Source organism: Etheostoma spectabile, chromosome 10, assembly GCF_008692095.1.
Source record: "Etheostoma spectabile isolate EspeVRDwgs_2016 chromosome 10, UIUC_Espe_1.0, whole genome shotgun sequence".
Classification (NCBI taxonomy): domain Eukaryota; kingdom Metazoa; phylum Chordata; class Actinopteri; order Perciformes; family Percidae; genus Etheostoma; species Etheostoma spectabile.
Genome location: NC_045742.1, coordinates 6,161,163 through 6,173,329, shown reverse-complemented (window position 1 = coordinate 6,173,329; position 12,167 = coordinate 6,161,163). Strand labels below are relative to the sequence as shown.

General features: G+C 42.6%; 1 protein-coding gene across 1 annotated transcript in view; it reads left to right on the top strand.

Annotated features, from left to right (window-relative positions):
• The window catches only part of afg2a (AFG2 AAA ATPase homolog A), a 121,228-nt gene that overhangs the window by 84,824 nt on the left and 24,237 nt on the right, over positions 1–12,167 (top strand). Inside the window, exon 16 of the mRNA XM_032527357.1 lies at positions 11,004–11,168. Within this exon, the coding sequence (XP_032383248.1) occupies positions 11,004–11,168 (165 nt within the window). The remainder of the gene's footprint in view (positions 1–11,003; positions 11,169–12,167) is intronic.

Below are 12,167 nucleotides of genomic sequence, written 5' to 3'. Positions count from 1 at the left end.
GTGTGTGTGTGTGTGTGTGTGTGTGTGTGTGTGTGTGTGTGTGTGTGTGTGAATGGACATGACTTGACTAACAGCATAAGAAATACAACATATAATCATATTTCTTGCTCCTGAAAACTATGCTGGCAATCTTTCACTTAAAGGAATATGCCACCATTTGTTGAAATAGGGCTTATCACTGTCTCCCCGAGCTGTAGATAGGTGGGCCAACTCATTTTTTGTCTCAGTGCATGCATTGTTTTAGTCTGGTGCAACATCGGCAGCGCCGCCGCTAGTTAGCTTAGCGTAGTGAATGGATTCCTATGTTGCCGGTTAGCATGTTGTGAGTAAAAGTGAGCCAACAATAACAACCCTGTCAACTTCTTGTGGCCTACATATTCACAACGAGTACAAATAGCAATGCAGATTAAGACCAGACGATTTCCTAGCAGATATTGATTTAGAACTATATTGGGTGGAAGCACAGCCAAAGCACTGCTACGTGGGCGCCTGGATCACAATCAATACTTTTCTTTGTCAAATTACTTGAACAATTAATTGCTTAATAAAACAATTGTTAGCAATTATCTGTTTACCAACTAATTGATCTGTAAAGTAATCAGTACTTAGTAGCTGTCTGTAAGGTGTCTTGGCGGACATTATAATGGAGGGATTAGGCAGGTGAGGAAAAGTTCTCCCACTTCTCTCTTTCTTTTTCCCACCAGCTTGGGGTAGTGTCTCTATTATCACATCCACTATTTTCTCGCTGGACACACATACTATACACACACACACACACACACACACACACACTCCTGTCTCTCACCCAGGCCCAGTCTCAGCTCAGGATGAGCGTAAACAAGCTAATGTTTAGATTTCACGGAAGTGGAAACTTATCCGGTCGAGTCGGGTCTGTCACTCAGCAACGTGCCTGTTTATGTTTGTATCTGTGAGTGGCAGTATATGTGAGTGTAGTCTCTCTGTGTGTGTGTGTGTGTGTGTGTGTGTGTGTGTTGCAAAAATCCCTAATTTAAAGCCTTTGTGTATGCGCACAGGTTGTTAAAGGCCTCCTCCAACATTGAGCAGGGCCTCTTGATGATGATGATAATGATGTAGATGTTAGCAGTACAGTTGATAATTCTGGTGTTTTCATTATATAGTGCTGTAACTGTACCCTGCTGTAATCAAGAGAGACTAAATCTCTACTAAAACAGCTGTTTTCACACCGACAGCCTTTAGTTCATTTTCATGGAACTTAATTGCTTTTGAGCTCTGGTTTCTGGGGTTTTTGTGACGGTCAGATTGCAACAATCACACTTTGGTGTCAAATGAAAAAATGAACGCAATAATAGCAAGTTAACGCAAATACCTTTTAACGCCACAAAATGTTTTGGATGCGCGCTTGGTGAACGTGCGCTCTATAATTTGGGCTTGGACCCACTCCATAGTTTGGGAATTCAGAAAGGGACGTAGCAGTAACGTGGATGGCTAACAGAAACTGTTAAGTGCTCTGTCATAACAACCAGAGGATCAATAAACCCACGCCATCCACGGTCTGATCTATGAGTACACCCGCTGTGTTGAAATTGTTCCTGGAGAACATGATCCATGAGGAAGAAGGTGATAGCCATGGATGTGGTGTACGCTCTGAAGAGGCAGGGCCGCACCCTGTACAGCTTGGAAGGTTAAGCCTGATCCTGAATCACACAGTCGTCCTGTTCTTAGTAACACAGGCTTTATTACATACATTTTTAACTAAATCCGTGATCATTAAAAAGCAGCTCATGACCCCCCTCCCAGAACAACGAAACAATCCTCCTTCAGCAGAAATGGCAAAACAAAAACCCTCGATGGTTCTCTTGACAAGACTCAAGTTATCTGCGTGTACTGTCGATGAGATTTGAGTTACCACGTATGCAATGAGTCTCAAATACCACTTTGGCATTAAAAACTTAAAGTATCCCTTTTGAAGTTTAGAGCAGAAATAATATGTGTGATCATATTTCATGCGATTAACAGCCCAAGTAATTAGTAAACACATTAATAATGACTGAGGGGGGTTGCACCCAGGGAAGTTCATTTACAGACATCAAACTATATTTGGCCGTTCAGCCTTCAGCATTGCCACAACTAGGCAGTACAGTTGTTTCTTAAAATAGCAAAAAAAAGAAGGTGATTCCCTGTAAACACAAGCTAAAATATTGGTCGTTGAAGAATTGTATCTACCGACTAGGCAGTCTTTGGTTTCCATTTGTTTCACCACAGTATACAAGTGACTTGCAGAGACTTGCTTGAGGTAATGCATCACAGTAAAACTTTGTATCTGATTTAAAAAGTCTGCACTGTTAACATAAGAGATGCAATAATTGTAGACATAATTGAGGATTGTCTTATCTCAAGCAGGTTTGAAGTCTGTACAAGTGGATTTTAATACGATATAGAAATGAATAAAAGCCAATGGCTGTTTTCAAAGTAAAAAAAAAATAAAAAATACTTGTATACTGTTAGCCTTGGTAAATGGACAGCAGTAATGTTATAGTAATCTGTAGCAAAATGTGAACAAACACTGGTGTAGTCCTTTAAAATGGCCATAGGTGCAAGGTGAATCTCAGCCTTGTGGCTTTGTCAAATTCTTTAAAGCAATAATCCCTGAAGTCCTCCTCTTTTCTTTCTTTTTTTCCACCACTACGTGAAGAGGACGACAAGGGCTGTCAGAGAAACACAAAGCACTTAGGATTGCGTGTTAGGAGCCGCCTGAATGGCACCAGGCCTAACGAGAGCCCGGCAGGGACCCTGAGGTGGGCCTGGCACCTGCAGTCTCTTCTTGGGGCAAGTGGGGGCTCTGTGTGTGGGAAGGGGACTGGAGGCTTTTCTAAAATGCCAATCCGGGTTTTATGGTATGCATAAGAAAATTCAAAGCTATAAATTGTTGCATAGTTCAATATTTCTCCACCTGAAATAGTGGCTATTAGGGATTATGTGCCTCATAATTGTTGTTTCTAACCTCTCTATCAGAATTTATACTTTAACTTAACAATCACTCGACTGTCAGGAAAATAATTGGCTATTTTGATAAAAATCCTCTCAAAATTAGGATTTTGTGTTACATTAACTAAACATCGTTTGGTTTTGGAATGTTTTTTGGGGGAAAAAACAATACATTTGAAGATGCCACTTTTGGCTTCCTGAATTTGTTATGGGAAGTTTTTTTTTTTATAGACTTGATTGGTTATTGATTGAGAAATGAATTGGTAGATGTATCGATGATCAAAATAGTCCATAGTCGCGGCCCAGATTTTAACTTAGTAACTCACTCAATAGCCTCGATGGAGGTCTGGCTTGTCCACACAGCATTCTGGGATGGGAGAAAAACGTGCTCTGGTTTATTGGCATTTCTTTAAACCGATCACAATTGTCACGGGCGGCGCTAAGCTCCACGTGGAGCCGTTGCAAAATTTCCTGAAGCACCCGAGCAATCCCGGAAGTGGAACGTCAAGGAGATAGACTACTCTCTCAATATCAGATTGATATTGAGTTGACAATATTTGTGTCACCAATAAGATCATTCCTCCAAGTCCAAACACACACACACACACAGCCACAAACACACACACACACACACACACACACACACACACACAACCAATTAGCTTAACTTTTTGGACTGTGCTTGTTAGATGCAATTCATAGACCCTTTTACACTCCTGACTCACACCCTTCGCCATACACACTTGTATGTACAGTACAAACACATAACAAGTTCAGAGTAATGGGTGGAACAATAAAAAAAAAAGAATCAGAGTAACTATTGGAGAAAAAACGACGGTCACTGGTTGTTTCTGACGATTTGTCTGAGTCAGCGACTTGACCAGGGAGTTTGGAGGTTGCCCACAGACTCTGGGACCGATTATGGAAACCAGACCTGCCAGGGTTTATACTGAACGTAAGGCCCCGTAGAATTAAACTGCAAACTGCAGACAGCTCACAGGAAACACCTCTTTGTAAAACAAACATACATGTATTTTATGGCAGCCACTTTACAGCCATTTTTATTTTTGGGCTCCAATGAGTTGACATTTCAACATGGCCTCCGTCTAATTTCCTCTGCTTTTCTTAACCTTTTTTCGTCTGGTGGGCGACCCCACTCCCACACATACACACACACACTCTGTCCACCTATTCCTATCAAAATAAGGCTGCTTTTTTGGCAGTGGCCATTTTTATTTTCGTGAAGGTGTGAGGGCCAACCAGTTGGGATGGTTTTGACAGATTCAGGGACTTTATTGCGGCCCCCAGGGCAGCTGTAGGGTTGTGAGCGCCCCCCCCCCAAACCAACACCACCACTTCACCCTCCAATCCAGACCTAAAAGGAGAGCAACACAGCTGTTGCTACTTCTTCTCACCTCATCTCAGCCTCTTCACCTGGTCTCTATATGATTGTGACCCTCCAACACACACACACACACACACGCACATGCACAGCATAAAGGGTAAAAGAGGTGTGACATCTAATTCTGCAATGACCCAATGCTCAGCAACACCCACCCTCTGACATGCGCGCGCACACACACACACACACACACACACACACACACACACACACACACACACACACACACACACACACACACACACACACACACACCTCTGTGGTTCTGTTAGGATCAGAGTGACTCCTGCTGGGGCCACACATGCTAAAAATGAAAATGTGTAAATTTATGACGCTGTAGGACAAAAACGAACACCAACCTGTACATGTGTTAAAGGAAAATTCCAGTTTATCACAGATTAAATCTTAATTTCAGTAGCCATTCCTATTTGTCATAACAACACTGTGCTCACTAAGTTAATTGCTGAGATCACAGCGACATCGCTAAGAAGAGGGCAAGAAACACGAGCAGTCAAAAGATCAGATAAGGTTTTAAACAAAACACTAGATTAGCCAAATTTATTGGGAAGATAAAATTTAAAATGTAAAATGTTACACCCATTGTACAAAAACATCCAACACTATAGACTAGTTTACTCACTTAAAATACGGCAATGTGCAACGCTTACGCATTTTGCAGAAAATATGAACTCATTTGCCATATTTTCCCCAAACGGGTTGCTCTACCATGCCATAGTATTAGTTTTCTAAGAACAAATCACCTGTTCAAATGATTTATACCTCATTTTGAAACTACAAATCTTGACTTCCTGCTGGCTTTGCAGAGTAAGTGGGACAATATGGGGTTAACAGCGCCAGAGTTATTTAGTTCTTGGACACGGTGGCCTCGCCTGCCGGATGCAAGTTTGACTCAAGGGCAAAATCCAGAGTGAAAGCCTCTCATGTTTTTGACTGGTTGCCAACTCTGCTTCTCTCTCTCTCTCTCTCTCTCTCTCTCTCTCTCTCTCTCTCTCTCTCTCTATCTATCTCTGTTGCTCACTCGGTTGCTATCTCCCCGTCACTCTCATCCCTCTCGCTCCACTCTGCTGTTCCTCCCCTCTCTCTGATTTACTCTCTTTCTCCTCACTCTGTTCCTCCTGTGATCCACTCCCACATCCAAATCAGGACCAACATAAAGCAGGTCCGGTGTCCCTCTGAACACAGCGAGGCCTTGTCCAAAGTTATGTCATCTTTTTAGAAAGTTGTGTGCTCTTCAGTAGGTAGTAGAAATCCGCTTGAGCTTCAAATCAATACATGTGGGATTAATTGATGGAACCAAAAAAAACAAATCCAATTCTGGTTCATCTCAATATGTGGTAAAAGGGTTTGTACTAGATTCTGTAAAACAGTATGTTTTAGCAAAGAAAATGAACTCATATTAGACTAATCATTACGATAACTTCAGTTGATGTTGGGCTGACCTTAGGGCCTGTTTACGGGTGCATGGTTATTTTTGACAAACGGAGACATTTGTTTCCACGTAAACGGAGAATTTGCCTCTGAAAACGAGTCTTTCTAAAAACTCCGGCCATTTGGAAATCTTTGTCTGCATGTAAACTGAGACAAACAGAGGTTTAGGCAGCTGAGGAAGAGAAAAGAGATTGTTGTGATTCATTCCTGTTGTTGCTATTTGCGGGATTCTGATTGGCTAACGTGGGCTTGAGCTTCTCATTCCACTGCCACCTACAGGTTTGGCATGCTCGTGACGGCATATATACACGGGTGCAGTACGTGTGACGTGTAGTCTTAATGGTGTTAAATAGTACGCTGCACACCCATGAATGACAAGATTATGTTGCTTTTAGTGTGGTAGCATAACAAAAGTAAATATCACATTTCACAGAAGTGCCATAAATATATAACATAACAGTCTTGCCTTGGATGTGTGTTGCACAATCTATGTGCGGATCGGAAGGATTCTCATCTATGAAAACAAATTCCCTCCCAGATCACGCAAGAAACACAACCTAAGTGTGTGGGCCAAGTCTGACAACACCTTAATTGTAGCCGCCACTTTCACTTATTTATTAGCAAAGTAAACTGCTGTTAAAGAAGACAGAATAAGTGTAATACCTAAAAGATTGTTAACCTGATAATAACCTACATTTGCTGCCATTTATTCTCTCTCCCACCCCCAAATCTCAAATCCAGAAGTAGATCTCTCTGACCTTTCTGTGAGCGTTTGGTTCCCATTATGCTCTCTGCATTTTTTGTTTGGTGTGTGTTCTGCATAAATGCAGGGTGGCCCATCTCCGAGTCAGTATGACTCACCAAGGCATGCCTCTGAGGATTGTGGACTGACAGGTTGGGAAACCACATACAGCACATGCCTCCAGGCAGGGACCACAGTCAAGTCATCCTCAGGCAAGCCACTTATTCAGCCAGGCAGCCTGCGATCATCCTGCACGTTGGAAAACGCACAAACAAATATAGTTTTTGAAGAAAAGAGAGACTTCACCAGAACTTAGTCATCATGTTCGGTGTCATGGACCCAGTGTTTCCTTTCACTTCTCATTTCATCTGAAGGGAGTGTGAGCAGCAAGGCAGATCTGATCTTAATTTAGCCACACCGCGTCTAAGCTTCCAAGAATAAGACACCTGAATTGCGGGGGTGTCTGTTTGTAAACAGTTTGTCGATGTAGCTCAGAGCAGGTCCCATTGAAGCTGGCCAAGAATGTGCTCAGCAACAATGCTCCAAGGAGAAGATTCCCAGCATTCCTTGCTGGTTAGGGAGAGGTACCGGCCATGGCAGATAGGAAGTCATCTGTCATTAGGGAGTAATCACTTCTTGAGGAGGATTGCAATGCCTGGAATGATTACTGTTATCGCCAGGGAAACTTGCCGCAGAGAGAGAGTGGATGAGGTTTTTCTCTTTCTGTTTTCTGTCTTTGTGTGTTTTGATCAGCTTGACTGATCCAGCGTAGGCCCCATTTCTTTCTCACCATTGCACTTGGCTTAATTTTGCTCTGCAGGGTAGTCCACAACGCACACTCGCCCAGATTTAGTGGTGTGTAAATGCTTCGATGTTGACTTAAAGCAAATTGGTATTTCTTACCTAGGGGCATTTCTAATGGCTCATGTGTAATAATGCATATCATGTCAGTGGTGCAACAAGGTGGATGTGATTCGTCATGCAGTCTCGTGTAAGACAAACGGAGAATTTATCCGACTGCATTTTGTTGATTGTGGTTTTCAGTCTCCCATGCCACTTATCTGTGTTTGTTTGTAGGGTTTTGGTCCTGTAGTCCTTTCAAGTGGCTTGTCTGGGTCTCTTGGTCTGGCTGTTTGTGTTGTCTCCTCTCTTTTCTCTTTCCCTCCCTCCTTTTCTCTTGCCCTCTGTCAGTCAAGCCAAGACTTCAGGTGGAATGATGCTGTTACGAAAAGAGCCCGTCAACGCTTGCCGGACATGCCATGCCCCCCCCCTCCCTCTTCTCCCCTCCTTCTCCTCCTCTTCTCCTACCCCCACCCCTGGACCCTTGAGAACAGGAAGTGTATCTTGTTAAGTGATGGATGGGCCCCCTGCTCTTGCTGAGAGGAAAGAAAAAAGAAAAAAAACTTTTCTTTCCCTCCAGGGCAGTCAGATGAGTTTAGCAGTCTCAAAGCTGAGGGTCGGCTTTGCTTTTTGGAGCGCCTTGGAACCCTTGGAGCCTGAGCGCCTGGAAGCCACGGGCACGTCTCCATTATGTGTGTGGAGAGAATTAACGGCTGATAAAGTAGCAGACGGCGTCTTTGCACTAGGAGTAAGGGATCAGAAATTAAAAAGACCAGGCCGAAGAGTGTTTACCAGAATTGCATTTGTTTGTTGTTGTGCATTGGAGTGTCTGCCTGTGTGAGTTATTAAGCCGGGAGTCAGCAGGTTTGTGTTGGCATGCAGCCGCCAGATTCTTCCAGGGAGAGCAACTCAGGAAGTGTCCCTGGTCCGTCCTCTGCATAGTGCAATACGCACTGCTCGACCTGCTGTGACACACAACCAAAGACTGCAATCCACACTGGATGTGTCTCACCTTCTGCACCCACACACAAACCTACAATACACACTTATCTGGGGGAAGAACCTCGACATCAAACTAACTCTCACATGTGTTGTTTTATAGTTGTTTTGCCAGACGCATCTTATCAAGTTCCCCAAGCCCTTATGACTTCAATTTAATGCTGCAGCTCTCAAACCTGCTATCCATCCATCTCCCAGCAGGTCTCCACAACAGCCATTATTTGCCCGCTTTAAATCAAAGTGACGTTATTCCTCTCCATCCATTCCCTTATGCGAATGGTTCGTCACCCACAGCCAGACCCTCTCCTCGAACGAGTGGAAGAATCCAGAGACCTGAAAAACAGAACATTTCCTCTCATGATCCATTGCTCCTTTGTCAGCCATGGCTCTGTTGTGGTTACCTCAGGGTAGCTACTAATGTTTGTCTCCAGTTTCCATCCGCTCATGTTCCATATGCATACACAGGAACACAAAAAGCAACAGATAAAAGGCGGAAAATCTGTCCATCGCCCTAGTAAACGGTAATTGGTTATCCAGAGGGGAAATAAAGAAAACCGTAAAACAAAACTCTTAAAATTGCATCCGGCACACTTTGAAAGCAGATGGACTTAAAATGTAACATGGCAGAGACCGTTTAATGGTTTCTGGCATATTGAGTAAAGGGCTGCAACTCACCATGTTTGTCTTTATCATTATGGTTATGGTAGTCGGTGAGAAAAGAATAACCCCTCAAAGTCCTGAAAGATGTTCAAAATTCCATTTTTTTCAGTTGAAAAAGCAATCTTTCATTTCTCTTCTTCACTGTCACAGTTCTTTTCAGATTAATTAAGTTAGTTAAGCCTTTACTAGGGCTGTGCAATTAATCAAAATGTAATCATGATCATGATTTTGGCTCCCAATGATCACAAAAAAATTATTTTGCTCATTGCGTTTTGCAAGTAAACTCCTATTTTTTCTTGTGTTCTGAATGAAAAAATAAAGTTTATATATGAAAAGTATTAAGTCAAATTTCAAATTTGTATGTAATTTTTTACTGTTGATTTATTACACGTTTTCCACTGTTTTTTTTTAAGTTCAATAATTGCAACATCCTTCCAGAAGTCAGGGAGTAATCGTGTCAAATTATCGTGATATCAATATTGGCCGAAATAATTGTGATTATATTTTAATCAATATAATATAGTAATTAATATAATATAATCGAGCAGCCCTAGCATTTCCCAGAGCCCGGGGTGACATCCTAATGACTTGTTTTGGTTGAGCAACAGTCTAAAATTCTCGATAAGCAACTGATTTATTAATCACGTGTTCAAATTGTCAAAGTTATCATTTCAGCAGTTCTTGGATTCATAGCTTTAACAACCTATGCAAGTTGTCCTGCTTTTCTCATGGACATTTTATAAAGGACCACAATGGAAATAAGTCCTTGACTTTATTGTGTTTTTATCCTCGATTGTATTAGATGTCCTTTCCTGTGTAAGGGATTCTTAATGCAATGCAAAAATAAATGTTCAGAAACTATGGATATAACAGAAACGAGGAGGCTGTCGGGCCTGGGAGATACGTGGTGCATACAGAGACACAGGAATAGCAGTGTGATGTCTATGTAAACAAGAGTTCAAAGGCTGCTGGTCCAATCCCTCCAACCTTCACTGATCACTCTTGACGTGACCTCCTGCATGGCTTGCGTCTGCGTGTGTCTCCTGCCTCGTCTTTGCCGGCCTGGGGTTTAGCCCCGCTGTGGCCTGTCTGGCCCCAAGCCAGGGGCTCCACTGTCTTTACAACCAGGCCTCACTGAGTCTTGGGGGAAGAAGAACAATGAAACTGTCAGTTTCAGTTGTTTGTTTTTTTTCTGTTGATTCTTCATTCCAGCGCAAAAATGAAATGCTAATTCACGTCGAGCCAAATGCATGTTTGCCATTTTCAAATCCACTGTTTTTTTTTTAGCTAGCCTGGCTGGTTAAGTGGATACTCTACCGACACCAAACAAGAACCACACCATACCAAAGCTTGTCACGGCCTGGCTGAGAAAAGCAAATGGAGACACGGCATATTTGTCAGTCCGTCTGACTGTGTTTGAGAGGCGCCTGCCACTTAATGACATATGACAAGCGAGACAGCGGCGGCCTTGGGTACTCAAGGACTGTTTTGGGGTCACGGAGATGTGATCTGTAGGAAGTGGAGGGTTTATCAGATAACGTCAACATTGTCTCCATGCTGACTGCTAGAAGTTTCACAGTTTGCATTTTAGGCATTTGGTTCCTGGTGCCGTCTAAAGAGGCGCACGATCAATGCAGGAGTAGAGGAAGCTTTGGTTTCCACTGTAGATCTCCACCATAACAAGAAAGCAGTAAGGAGGTCAAAGTTCAGAGCCTTAGTATCCTGACAGTGTTTTTGTTACGACAAAGCATCGTGTACAAAAGAATGCTGGAATAGCATGATTATATTTCTGTTGAATTTCACATGTGTTAACATGAATAAGCCAAGAAAGGTTTCACTGATGCTTCGTTTTAATGTGAAAGTCTTAACCCGATGGACTTGCATGTGACAATTTGTGAAATATGATGGTGAACCAGATGCTTACACTGTTTTTCCGTCCCACAGGCTCTAATGCGTCCAGGTCGCCTTGACCGAATCGTCTATGTGCCTCTTCCAGATGCTCCGACCAGACAAGAGATATTTTCTCTCCAGTTCCGCAACATGCCTGTGGCCCAAAATGTGTGTCTTAATGACCTGGTGACTCAGACCAACAAGTATTCTGGAGCAGAGGTGAGTTCAATTTCCTTTAAATGATGTATAATGAGTGCAACAGGAAAAGATCCATCTACATCTTTTGCACTGAGATATGCAAAAGATTTCTTGAATGACAAAACTCCGTCCTCTTCAAACCAATACATGTGTGGTCTGACCCAACTCCACCTTAGTTTACAATCTGACCTGCGCCTTTAACAAAAAAATATATTTTCTGTGTTGTTTGAGCTTTTCACAGTTAAAGAAATCTGGTTTGATTGTTTAAAGGTCCCATGACATGGTGCTCTTTGAATGCTTTTATATAGACTTAGTTGCCCCCTAATACTGTATCTGATGTCTCTTTTATATAGACCTTAGTGGTCCCCCAATACTGTATCTGAAGTCTCTTTATATAGACCTTATTGGTCCCCTAATACTGTATCTGAGTCTGTTTTTATATAACCTTAGAGGTCCCCTAATACCTATGATCTGAAGTTTCTTTTAATAGACTTAGTGGTCCCCTAATACTGTATCTGAATTCTCTTTATATAGACCTTAGTGGTCCCCTAATACTGTATCTGAAGTCTCTTTATTAGACCTTAGTGGTCCCCTAATACTGTATTGATATCTTTATATAGACCTTATTGGTCCCCTAACACTGTATTTGAAGTCTCTTTCTTAAACTTCAGCCTTGGTGCAGATTACAGCCACTAGAGCCAGTCCAATAATGACCTTTCCTTAGGATGTGCCATTTCTGAGTCTGTAGCTTTTGAGAGAGGGGGGGGGCAATTTGGAGGCTGGGGTGTGGCCTTGACCAACTGCCACTTTGCTCATTTGAAAGCCATAATGTCTCTCTCTCATGGGTGGGCCAAATTCTCTGGGTGGGCAAAACGGATAAAGGGGAGGTAACCTTGCCCCTTAGCACCTCATAAGGGGCAATATTCCCGATCGGCCCATCTGAGCTTTGATTTTCTCAAAGGCTGAGCGGGATACCCAGGGCTCAGTTTACACCTATTGCCATTTCTAGCCACTAGGGGA